The 13,606-nt window shown below is 40.3% G+C and overlaps 1 protein-coding gene across 4 annotated transcripts in view; it reads right to left on the bottom strand.

Annotated features, from left to right (window-relative positions):
• CASK (calcium/calmodulin dependent serine protein kinase) overlaps positions 1 to 13,606 on the bottom strand; it is a 363,023-nt gene that overhangs the window by 69,827 nt on the left and 279,590 nt on the right. For all 4 annotated transcript variants that reach the window (XM_039255996.1, XM_039256003.1, XM_039256010.1 and 1 more), the window contains exon 11: positions 12,452 to 12,573. In XM_039255996.1, the coding sequence (XP_039111927.1) occupies positions 12,452 to 12,573 (122 nt within the window). The remainder of the gene's footprint in view (positions 1 to 12,451; positions 12,574 to 13,606) is intronic.

Below are 13,606 nucleotides of genomic sequence, written 5' to 3'. Positions count from 1 at the left end.
TAAGCGTTTGTACAAGTAGCTGTAGCAAAAATGAATTTCTGTTGTGGCAAGTTAAAAGAGAACAAATGGGGGCGCTTGGCTGTCTCAACTCGTTAAGTGTCCCAATTCGGCTCAGGTCATGATGTCACGGTTTGTGAGTTTGAGCTCCTCGACAGGCTCCATGCTGACAGCTCAGAGCCTGGAGCCTGCTTCGGATTCTGTGTCTCCCTCTCTCTCTGCCCCTCCCCCACTTGCGCTCTGTCTCTCTCTCTCAAAAATAAATACTTAAAAAATAAAAAAAAAAAAGAACAAAATGATTTGGCAGAAGAGGTTTTAGTGAGATAATGTGTGAAGGGTCACAAAGAGAAGAAAGCAGCTATGTTCTTGGATGATGAAGGCTGCAAGCCAACCCCATCGAATATTCTTCAAGTGAGCATATCACATTCCTTTCTGGGGGGAAAACTCCTCCTTTCCTTGAGGAAAGCATGAAGAAGAATCGGTGCCTGTTGTATTTTGATGGCTTTTGGAACATTCCTTTGCCTTCTGGTAAAGTTGACTGTGGTGCCATAAAAAGAGAATGGGAAACACTGGGACCCGGGACAAGCTGATTCATTATTCTTGGAATTTCAGAGTAAATTCCAGTCCCTGGTTTAAGAAGTAATTCACCTGAACAAATAAGGAAACTAGAGAGACTCCTGTAGTTAATCATGCTTTCAGTGAAAATCACACATTACTCTACACAAAGATGTAGCACACAGGAGCTAACTTGGAGCCTGCATAGAGCAACTGCCTGGGGATGGAATGGAGGCTGAATTCCCTACTACTGGACAGCTTTATGTTGAGAGTTTGGTTTATCCTGTTATAGAATTATCTATTATAAAGTACTGATACTGGATGAATGGATAAACAAAATGTGGTGTATATATAAAACGGAACAGTTCCCAAATACCCGATTTTTTTTTTTTTTTTTTTTTTTAGTTTATTTATTTTGACAGAGAGAGGGAAAGAAAGAGTGTACTCTAGCGGGAGAGGAGCAGAGAGGAGGAGAGAGAGAGAATCCCAAGCAGGTTCCACAATGTCAGTGCAGAGCCCAACACGGCACTTGATCTCACCAAATGTGAGATCATGACCTGAGCTAAAATCAAAAGTTGGAGCTTAACCAACTGAGCCACCCAGGTGCCCCTCAAATGCCTGATTCTTGATCAACATCACAGTATTCCTCAAAACCATTGTTCTATTTCTCTTCCTCCTCTCACTTTCTTTTCTCTTGCTCAGAGACTCTCAAAACATCTTCATCAAAAGGAAATGATTATCCTTGCAACAAAGTAAATGAATCTCAAGGCATAATGTTAAGTGAAAAAAGACTGATTCAAAGGGCTACAGTGTTTGATTCCATTTATACCACATTTTGGAAAAGTTAAAACTATTGGAACAGAAATCAGATTAGTGGCTGCCAGGGACTAGAGTTGGGGGAAGAGGGTTGACTATTTCTGCATTCATTCATTCATTTATTTTTAATGTTTCATTTATTTTTGAGAGAGAGAGAGAGAGCGAGAGAGAGCGAGAGAGCGAGAGAGCAAGAGCATGAACAGGGGAGGGTCAGAGAGAGAGAGGGAGACCCAGAATCAGAAACAGGCTCCAGGCTCTGAGCTAGCTGTCAGCACAGAGCCTGACGTGGGGCTCGAACCCATGAACCGTGAGATCATGACCTGAGCTGAAGTCGGATGCTTAACCGACTGAGCCACCCAGGCGCCCTTATTTCTGCCTTTAAAAGGGAGGAGACTGTGATAGAACAGATATGATATGATTCCACTTACATGAGGTATCTGCTAGTCATATTCACTGACACAAAGTAGAATGGCAGCTACCAGGGTCTAGGGGGAGAAGGAAATGGTACTGAGTTTCAGCTACGGAAGATGAAAAGAGTTCTGGAGATGGACAGTGGGGATGGCTGTACAACAGTGTGAGTGTACTTAATGTCACTGAGCTGTGCCCTTAAAAATGGTTAAAATGGGGGTGCTTGCATGGCTCAGTCAGTTAAGTGTTCAACTCCTGATTTCGGTTCAGGTCATGATCTCACGGTTCGTGGATTCCAGTCCCACTATCAGTGTGGAGCCTGCTTAGAACTGTGGAGCCTGCTTACAATTCTCTCCCTCTCTCTATGCCCCTCCTCTGCTCATACTCTCTCTCTCTCTCTCAAAATAAACAAACATTTAGAAAAATGGTTAAAATGATAAATTTCATGTTATATTTTTCCATAGTAAAAGGACAAAAAGATTGCATTATGTCAAATCTGTTAAAAGGCTGTGAAATTGGGAAATGACGAATATGTATCTGCATGTAGAAGAAATAACTAAAACATGTTGCTCTGAGAAGGTAACCCCCCCTCTTATTGAAAAATATATAAAATCATGTGATTCATAATGTTTTTAAATAAAAAAGATAATCTAGACTTCTTTCACGAGCCGCAACTACACATCGGTTAATAAGACAGTTCTTGAAATGGAAAACAAATTTAGCATTTTTAAGTCAGTGAGCGGTAAGTTCTTAGCCATAAAGTGAAATGTTGAGGGGCACCTGGGTGGCTCAGTCGGTTAAGCATCCTACTTCAGCTCAGGTCATGATCTCATGGTTCGTGGGTTCGAGCCCCACATCAGGCTCTGTTTAGGATTCTGTGTCTCCCTCTCTTTCTGACCCTCCCCTGTTCACACTATCTCTCTTTCTCTCAGAAATAAATAAAAACCATTAAAAAACAATGAAATGCTGAAAGGAGGAAATCAGTGTAATCACCCTGTGAAACCTATGAGGATAACCCCTTTAGTGAGCTTTGGGCACTGCTGAGGGCAGGCAGTCTGACTTTGCTGGACTGGTGCCAGGACACAGGGACAAATCCAGGAGATACTGGAAAGTGGTGTCACTGTGGGAGCAACGGATTACAAAGGACATTGTGGCATTCATGGTACACTGTAACCCACGGCACACGGAGGGAACTTCCAACAGTGCCTAACCTTAAAATAAAATATAAAAACAGTAAAATAGATTTTTTTTAAATAAAAGGGAATTCCTTCTCACTTTTTCTACTTTTAAAAGCTTTATCAGGGGCGGGGGCTGGGTAGCTCAGTCAGTTAAATGTCTGACTCTTGATCTTGGCTCACGTCATAATCTCACGGTTCATGGGCTGGAGCCCCACATCAGGCTCTGTGCTGACAGTGCAGAGCCTGCTTAGGATTCATTCTCTTTCTCTCTCCCCCCCCTCCCCTGCTCACGTACACGTGCTCTCTTTTTCTCAAAATAAACTTAAAAGCTTTTTCATTTACAAACTGCACAATTTGCCCATTGTACAGGTATAGTTGAGGAGTCTTAGTAAATTTATACAGTTGTACAACTATCATCTCAACCCAGTTGTAGAACACTTCCTTCATCCCCAAGAGTTCCTCTGTGCTATATCTAAGAACTCTTTGCCTAACCCAAAGTAATGAAGATGTACTCCTACATTTTCTTAAAAAATTTTTTAAAAAAATTTTAAGCTTGAAATGAATCTATGATTCATCTTGTGGTAATTTTTTTGTGTGGGGTGTGAGGTAAGGGTCTAAGTTCATTTCTTTGCATATGGATATCCCACTGCTATAGCACCTTGTTAAAACAAAACAGGGGCACCTGGGTGGCTCAGTTAGTTAAGTGTCTTACTTTGGCTCAGGCCACGATCTCACGGTTTGTGAGTTCGAGCCCTGTGTTGCACTCTGTGCTGACAGCTCAAAGCCTGTAGGCTGCTTTGGATTCTGTGTCTCACCCCGCCCCTGCCCCCTCAAAGATAAACATTAAAAAAACCCAAAAAAATCCCATAAACGACAAATCATTATCCATTGCCCTCTAAATTGCCTGGGCATCTTTGCTGAAGAATCAACTGACCATGAATGGGAAGGTTTATTTCTGAACTGTGCTCTGTTCAACTGATCTATATGTCTATCCTTACAGCAATACTGTACTATTTGCATTACAGTAGCTTTGTAGTAAGCCCTGAAATCAGTCCCCCAACTTTGAGCTTCTTTTTTCAAAACTGTTTTGGCATTTCCATATAAATTTTAGAATCAGTTTGTCAACTTCTACCAAAAGTAAAAAAAATTCTACTGAGATGCTGGTAAGGATTGTCTTGAATCTATAGATCGATATAGGGAAAATTGCCACCTTAACAATACTGTCTTCCAATCCCACAATCAATCTCTCTCCATTTATTGAGACCTTCTTTACTTTCTTTCAGCAACATTTGTAGTTTTCAGTGTATGAGTGCTATACTTTTGTTCAATTCACTAAGTATTTTATTCTTTTTGATGGCATTGTACTTCTTTGATTTTATTTTCACATGATTTGCTGCTTGTATGTAGAAATGCAGTTCATTTTTGTATATTGATCTTACATCCTGCAGTCTTGCTAAACTTGCCTATTGGTTCTAGTGGATTTTTTGTGTGGATTCCTTAGGATTTTCTACATGCAAGGATATATCTCTGTGAGAAGATGGTTTTACTTTTTCTTTTCTTATCTGCATGCCTTGAATTTTTTTTCTTGCTTTACTGCACTGGCCAGGACCTCCAGTACTATGTTGAATAGAAATGGTAAGAGCAGACAATCCATGTTTTGTTTCTGCTTGTATTCGTTTCCTACTGCTGCTTAATGAATGACCATATATTTAGTAGCCTTTTTTTTTTTTTTTTTGCTAAGTTTATGGATATCTTCATTAAGAATGAAGAAAAACTACTTTGAAAATATTCAGGATATATGCTATTTCTAGCTCTCTCTATCCCAGGGATTTTGTTTCATGGGCTGATTTTCTACTGACACTAATATGTGGGTATGCTGATAGAAATAGTCACAGGAGTTTTGCCCATCCAGTCAGAAAGAGTGGGATGAGAGACCGCCATGCCCCAAGTGAGCAGCAGTGCACCTCAGTCTCCAGGCCCCAGGAGGCAAAGTAGCACGAAGGTCACACCAGTGACCCACCACCTGTGCTCTCATATTTAATGCTGAGGCTCATGCTGAAGACTAGAAAGGACCCTGAGAAGGTCCCAGTAGTTCTTCTGAAGGTTTTCAGAATATTCTAGATGCTTAAGTCTAATTCGACTGGACTACAAATTCATGGGAAACTTAGCTTTGGCATTTCCTGACTGGTAATCTGCTTAAACATCCAAACTTAACAGTGTATCAACTTACTTCTCAAACTGCAAGTTGCTGGAAAACATCAAATCGCTGCAGAAGTTCCATTTTTTTCCCCTTTAGGAAACTTCAGAGTTCTAAAAATATGCTGTTCCCAAATAGGACTACTAATTTAATATCATCTCAAAAAAGCAAAACAGTAAATAAATCAAGAGTTGTAGTTTTCCAATGCTGGATAAAAAACCCTCTCTAACGCTCCCTAAACAGTAAAAAACTATAGTAAAGATGTCAGTAATACAAAATATGGAGGATTCGAGACACGGATTTATTTCTAATGCAGTATCTTAAAATATCAGTTAATCTATAATAAAAGTCTAATATAAATCAATATAAAAAGTGCTAAATTAAGCTGCTACTGCAATGAATTTTATTAATCTAATCACAAATTGAAGATAAATTTAGGACCTCCCACAAAAATAATCTTAATTAGGTGGGGCATCACATTTACTATGGAAACAGCAGTCTGTAATGAATGCTAACAGCTGTTCAGAGGTATGACAGATGGTGGGTGAATGTTTAAAACTAGTTGTCAAAGTTTGGCAGAGAGAGATAAATGTGTCATTTAACAATGTTTTATGACATTGTTGACTTACAAAGTAAACATTTATTCTGTAATAGCAAAATTTCTGAAAGAAATTGAGAAGACTGAGTATCACCAACAAATAACATTTGCAAAAGGCTTTTTAACTGGAAAAAAAAAAAAACCTTGATTTTTCGGTCCAAAAATACATCTGTCATCTGACAATCCAACGTATCACATACAAGTTGCAAGCCAAAACTAACTCAAAATACCATTAAAAGAGAGAAGTACACCCTAACACCAATTCCCAGGCAAGCTTACTGAATGAATGATGGGGTGACATTTCAGTATTCTGCATTAAATCTGTGTAGCTTACATTCATGCCTGAAGAATCCATTCAGGGCAAAATCAGTTTTCCAGGTGGTACTGGGCAGACTACATGTCCACCTGGAGCCTCAGAATGTGACCTTATTTTGGAAATAGGGTCTTTGAAGATGTAATTAAGATGGGGTCATACAGGATTAGGACAGGCCCTACATTCAATGACTGGTGTCTTTATCAGAAGGCTGTGTAAAGACACAGAGTCACACACTCACAGGGGAAAATGCCATGGGAAGTCAGAGGCTGGAACTGGTGGGGTGCATCTACAAGCCAAGGAACCCCAGGGATTGTAGACAACTACCAGAAGCTCAAAGAGGCATGGAAGGAGTCTTCCTTGGAGCTTTTGAAGGGAGCATGGCCCTACTGATGCCTTGATTTAGGACTTCTGGCCTTCTAGGCTGTGAGAGAATAAATTGTTATTTGAAGCTACCCAGGTCATGACACTTTGTTGAGGCAGCCTTGGCAAGCTCATACATGTGCCAAAATGCATTTTACTGAAATTGATCTGCATATTTTATACACAGAGCATCTCTGTACCGGTGCTTTTAATTTGGGAAAGTAGACATATGGTCCAAACTGGACCCAACACCGTTCCTCTTCACACCTCTTTGGTTCTCCCTGCAAAGTGAGGAGCAGCATGTGTGTGTCAGGTAGGACTGGTTGGGGAGCAAACATTTAGAAATTTCTGGGTCAGTTTCTTTTTCTTTTTCTTTTTTAATTTCGCACTACAGATTAAATTAGAAGTGTTTTACTAGAATTCAAATCATAGAGCATTTCCCCTTTTAGTGAAACCATAGTATTTCTCCTTTTGTTTTAACGTAAATTCAACAAAACAGATGTTTTATTTCCTCCAAATTCTAATAATATTTCTTTGCATTTTCAGCTTATTATTTTAAAGGCATGACTAGGGGGAATCTGGGTGGCTCAGTCAGTTAAGTGTCCAACTCTTGACTTCAGTTTAGTTCATGATTTATGGTTCATGAGTTCGAGCCCCACATCGGGCTCTGTGCTGGCAGTGCAGAGCCTGCCTGGGATTCTGTCTCCCTCTCCCTGTCCCTCCCCTGCTTGCTCTCTAGCTTTCTCTCAAATAAAAGCAAACTTAAAAAAAAAAGGCATGACTAGAAAAAATGAAGTCCTAGATGATCTTTAGTCTGTTGTAGGAATTTAATCCTGTTTCTTTCTGTCAGCTTAAAAACTATGACCTCAAACTTAGCTGTTTAGAGTGTGTTGTTCAGTTAACAGAAATTATTTAAATATAATAAAGATTTCTCATAAAATGGCTCAGTGGGATTCAGTGACAATCCATGGTCCACAAAACTAAGCCACTAGGTGTCACTACTTGGAATCCTTAAAAAAGGAATCAGTGTTGATTCTGTAAAACAACAATTCCAATCCAAGCACAGGCTATGGAACATTAGATGGAAGAGAAATGAATGGTGAATGTTTGAAAAGCTTTTTCTCAAGAGTTGGTCATATCACGTTCCTTTTTACATAAGCACTTAAGTGTTAAAAATGGTTTCAGGGGCGCCTGGGTGGCTCAGTCGGTTTAGCGTCCAACTTCGGCTCAGGTTATGATCTCATGGTTTGTGGGTTCGAACCCCGCGTTGGGCTCGGTGCTGACAGCTCAGAGCCTGGAGCCTGTTTCGGATTCTGTGTCTCCCCCTCTCTCTGACCCTCCTCTGCTCACACTGTCTGTCTGTCTGTCTGTCTCTCTCTCAGAAATAAAAAAAAAAAAAATGGTTTCAATGATTAGATTTCTCTATATGGCAGCTACTTGAAAACGTCAACTGATTATATTACTGAAACACAGTCTGAGACCAGGGTTTAATGAACAGTATTTATGGGCTGCAGATCATGAGGGCACATTCTAATGATGGCTTAGGTCATTCATGACGATTAAGCTTTTCATTGAAGGAGGGGTCAGTGTGGACCTTCAGAACCCAGCACTGCCCAGTGAATGACCTTAAGGGAAATCATTTCAGGCGGGTTTTGGGATTCGTGTGCAGCACTTGTCTGCAAAATCCTGCAGACATGGTGTCTTTTTACTGGGCACAGCTCCTTTTTGGTCCACTTGCTCATTTTCAAATTGAGATGCACTGACAGGGCAGGTGCTGATACTGTAGACGCTTTCTTAACTTTAGAATTCATAAGAATCCAAAGGAACTTTAAGTGTGTTTTTCTTCATGAAAATCTAGGGATCTCTTCTGAAGTTGTCACAATGCCTACCCAGGAATGCAGCAGTTGTTCAAAAGGCATGTTTTCAGTGAGGTCTGAAAAGCTTAGCATTGAGCGATAAGTGGTGGCCTGGTTCAGTTCCAAAGTCCACTTTGCGCCTGAATATCTGCCCCTCCTTGTAGAAGCTAGTGATGTTCCTGTATTTCCCCTGCAGTCTCAAGCTGGGTGTGCTCAGATGCCTTGTTACATTAGTAAAAAAAAAAAAAAAACAAAAAAAAAAACCAAACCACCCTGACAACCAGTTTGGGCTTCTCTGAGCCTTTAAATGACAAAAAGGCCTTGATCTAAAAGGTCATTAGATCTTAGCAATGACCTAACCACTGACTACATTGAAATAAACCAAATCCCTACACCTTGCTGCAGCTTCTTTCAAATATCCCACTTGTGGGGTGCCTTGGTGGCTCAGTTGGTTAAAGTGTCCAACTTTAGCTCAGGTCATGATCTCATGGTTCATGGGTTTGAGCCCCACACTGGGCTCTGTGCTGACAGCTCAGAACCTGGAACCTACTTTGGGTTCTCTGTCTCCCTCTTTCTCTCTGCCCCTTCCCTGCTTGCACGCGGCACAGTCTCTCAAAAATAAACATTAAAAAAAATCCCAGTTGTGAATGCAAACTGGTACAGCCACTCTGGAAAACAGTATGGAGATTCATCAAATAATTAAAAATAGAACTCCCCTAAAACCTAGCAATTGCACTACTAGGTATTTATCCAAGGGATACAGGTGTGCTGTGTCAATGTTTATAGCAGCACTATCAACAATAGCCAAAGTATGGAAAGAGGCCAAACGTCCATTGACAGAGGGATAAAGAAGATGTGGCATATATATACAATGGACTATTACTTGGCAACCAAAAAGAATGAAATCTTGCCATCTGCAACTACGTGGATAGAACTAGAGGGTATCATGCCAAGCGAAATTAGTCAGAGAAAGACAAATATCATATGACTTCACTCATATGAGGACTTTAAGATACAAAACAGATGAACATAAGGGAAAGGAAGCAAAAATAATATTAAAACAGGGAAGGGGACAATAACATGAGAGACTCTTAAATATGGAGAACAAACAGGGTTACTTGAAGGGGTTGTGGGAGGGGGGATGGGCTAAACGGGTAAGGGGCATTAAGGAATCTACTCCTAAAATCATTGTTGCACTAGAGGCTAACTAGCTTGGATGTAAATAAAAAAAAAAAAAAGAAAAAAATCCCACTTGCTAGATCTAGTAAAGGATGGAACTTGTGTGATACAAAACAATAATGACAACTATGATGATGGTAACGATGAAGAAGAAAATGGAATGCTAAGCAGCAGCAACAATGGCAAGAGCTCTCCACAAAACAGAATGCATTTCAAAGGCTTTCTGGTGCCTGAGGAAAGTGACAGTTATTTGAAATTAAACTTAATCTGATGTGTCCTCAAATTACCTAAGATAAACTACACTAAAGACCCATTTCCTTATCCTCCTAAGTGCATTTCTTAGCTTTATCGGAGTACAATCGACAAACATCACAGTAACATATTTAAAGCGTACAACGTGAGGACTTGATAAATGTGTACACTGTAAAAAGATTCCCACAATCAAGTTAATCAACACATTCTACATTCTTCACTTCACATATTTAACTTAAAAATGTTCACTTATTTAAGAGAGAGAGAGAGAGAGAGAGAGAGAGAGAGGCAGGCAGGCAGGCAGGCAATCCCCATCAGGCTCTGCACTATCAGCACAGAGCCCACCCAACATGGGACTCAATCTCCTGAACTGTGAGATCATGACCTGAGCTGAAACCAAGAGTCAGACACTTAACCAGCTGAGCCACCCAGGTGCCCCTAACTTTTTTTTTCTTGTGAGAACACCTAAGTTCTACTCTTTTAGTAAATTTCATTATATAATACAGTCTATCAACTATAGTCACCATGTTATGCATTTGACCATCACACCTTATTCATCATATACCCTTTTACCAACCTCTCCCCCATTTCCCAAGCTCCTGCATGGAGCAACTGACCTTCTGCTGTGTTTCCAGGAGTTTGACTTTTTTATTTTAAAGATTCCACGTATAAGTGATACCATGCAGTATTTATATTTCCCTGTCTGGCTTATTTCATGTGGCGCATTTAAAAACTATGTTTCCCGGCTCTCTTATAGATAGGTAGGCATGTAACAAGTACTTGCCATTGAAATGTGGGCAAAAGTGATACAGCCCATTTCCACCCATGACCCTGCAAAATTTTCTATTTTCGTTTATCTGCTGCTGGATGCAAATGATGCGGTGGAAGGTTCCAAAACCCTGGGAGAGAGAAGAACCACACTGTGGAAGAGGCCTGGATCCTGAATGACTGTATGGAAGAGACCTCCCTTCCCCCTCCCCAATCCACCTGTGCTGGACTGTGATGTGAGCGAGAAACTTTTATCCTATTAAGCCACTCAAATTTTAGGACTGCGTGCTATGGCAGTTAGTTAGGCCTGATTCAGACAGACACTATGTAAAAAAGCCAAACTAATTTTTAAAATTTGATAATTAATTTGATTTGACTGCATTATGCAGAGAAGCAACTGTAGGTTACCTACGACTGCACTCAGTGTGAACTTGGGACATATGCAACACTCACAGGCTTAAAGCTGTTCCCCAACTGGTCCTTGTCAACTTGACAGGGCTGTGAGTACAAGTCCTATGCCAAAATTAGTTTCAGCAATGCTGTTAGAGTCCCTCAGATTTCTTTGCTATAGGGCATCTCAGAGCTGTTAATATACTAATATCCAGGGCATCTGGGTGGCTCAGTCGTCAAGTGTTCAACTTCAGCTCAGGTCCTGATCTCACAGTTTGTGAGTTCCAGCCCAGTTTTGGGCTCTCTGCCATCAGTGCAGAGCCTGCTTTGGATCCTCTGTCTCCCCTCTCTCTCTGCCCCTCCCCTGCTGTCTCTGTCTCTCAAAAAATAATAAAAACATTAAAATAGTACTAATATCCACTATGAACATGTATAAAAGTAAAGAATGTAGCATTTCCCTAACTTGTTTAGTCAATAAATAACTTAACCAGTACATTTAAGATCTGCACCTTTCCTCCTCCATGGCAAAGCCAATTACTATCTCCCAGAGCAACGTGCTGTAGAATACGTCCTGGGGAATGTTGCTTTAGTGAAATTTGTGTCCTATGGTGGATTAATCAGAGTTAGCACCAAGAAGTGTTAGGCACTGCAAAGCAGGCATCGTTCTCTTATTAAGGAAGGTTTTTCTTATAAAAAAGACTAACGCGTACTAGGAGACTAATATGTACTGAGAAAGTTTGCACTGCTGAAGTCAACCAAGTTATCTAAGAAAGGCATGTTACTTAAAATGTGACCAAAATAAAGGCAGATGTGAACTCCCAGCTTCTGATTTTTCTTTATATCTTAATCTGCTGTCAGTGGAGCCTGTCATATTTAATGATGGCATATATTCCTATGCTTTAAGAAGATGGAGTCCATAAAAAGCAGCAATGTTAAATATGAAATGTGTGTGTGTATGTGTGTGAATACAGTCCATTACACAGTATCTTGTTCACTTTTCTCTCTCTTATATTCATGCTTCAGGTATAAGGTTTTAAAACATGTTTAGAGCGGGGCGCCTGGGTGGCTTAGTCGGTTAAGCATCCGACTTTCGCTTAGGTCATGATCTCGCGGTTCGTGGGTTCGAGCCCCGCGTCGGGCTCTGTGCTGACTGCCAGCTCAGAGCCTGGAGCCTGTTTCAGTCTGTGACTCCCTCTCTCTCTGACCCTCCCCTGCTCACGCTGTCTCTCTCTCTCTCTCTCCTAGAAATAAATAAAAACATTTAAAAAAAAAAAAAAAACCATGTTTAGAGCAACAAAAAGTAATCACAGCTAAGATCAGTGGATCCGTCTAGTGTACACACACACACACACACACAGAGAGACATATATAAGTCTTTTCATGGTGACTTGCTAGGCTATATTGCTTTTGTACTATATACACTTTCAGTTATGAATCTATAATGGATGATTTCCCACGTTTCTCACACACTAAAAGCAACTGAAAATGGACTGTTACTTAGGATGGACACCTGTAAATTCATGTAGAGGAAAAAAAGTATACTAAAAATAAATCAGTTAAAAAAAAACCAGACAGACTTACATCTAGTAGTGTGTGAAGATGCTGATCCTGGAAAACACTGTGTAGAAAATCTAAGTCCTTTTCACTGCAGTCTGTAAGTGCGTGAATTTCTTCCAGGCTGTCCAGCACCTGTGAGACTGCTCCTAAGAGAGACAAACAGAAAAGAAACAGCCAGTACAGAAAGTCAATGTCAAACCAACCTTTGTAACCCAGATCTTGCACTTCAGAACAATGGACCAACAAACAGAACTTCAAAGGTTCATGTCTGTACTCAATAGACTTTGGTCTTACTTGCATTAAGGAAATTCACTATAACTGAGTTACTGGAAGATCTGGGTGCAGCAAACTATACATTAGGAAGAGGGTTTCCTTTCCATAACCATATAATGTTTTAAAATATTACAGAAATAACACAGGTGAGCCTTACAGGAATAAGGCAAAGCTAGCTTTGTAAATTTGAGGGACAAGCCTCGAGTGGGTGCTCTTGCTGAGTAAAATAAGCTTATTAGGATTTTTAAGGGTGAAACTTAAGTTAGTAAAAATCCTAATGCATTCTTTCTTCTTCCTTTATGTACAAAGTGAAGAGAATCAAGTTGTTCTCAATCTGTTAGGCCCTTTTAGTTCAAAAGACAAAGACAAAGGCTGAGCATATTGACCGACACTTCCAAATACCGTATTAAATATTAGGGTCAATCATTTCCGCAGGGCAAAGGAAATGGTAGTGTGATCACGTTCTTTAAAATTCCTTCTTATAACCAGGAATCCAGAGAGGCTTCAGTAGGGAAAGATATATACTGGGGAGTAATAAAGTCACTTACACAGCTTTAAAGAAATGATTATTTTAATCTGCAGACAGTGTGCCCATACATACTCCAGAGAAAGAGCCCTAAGAGGCCAGCTTCCCAACATTAGTGTATACAGTGTTTGAGAAATTCTAACAGTAAGTGCCTCATTGCACACGAAAATCTTGGATCAGTTTTCAAGCAGTGGTGATTTTGCCCCCCATGGGGACATCTGGCAGTCTGGAGACATTTCTGTTGTCACAACTATGGTGAGGGTGGGGGGACAGTTTGTGCTATTATCATCTAGTGTGTAGAGGCCTGGGATGCTATTAAACATCCTACAATACTCAGGACAGCCCTTCATGAGAAAGAATTACGCAGCTCAAAATGTCAA

The sequence above is a fragment of the Hyaena hyaena genome, unplaced genomic scaffold (assembly GCF_003009895.1).
Source record: "Hyaena hyaena isolate Hyena2069 unplaced genomic scaffold, ASM300989v1 scaffold_12, whole genome shotgun sequence".
Taxonomy (NCBI): Eukaryota; Metazoa; Chordata; class Mammalia; order Carnivora; family Hyaenidae; genus Hyaena; species Hyaena hyaena.
The sequence above is the reverse complement of the archived record's forward strand: the minus strand, read 5'-3'. Positions and strand labels throughout refer to the sequence as shown.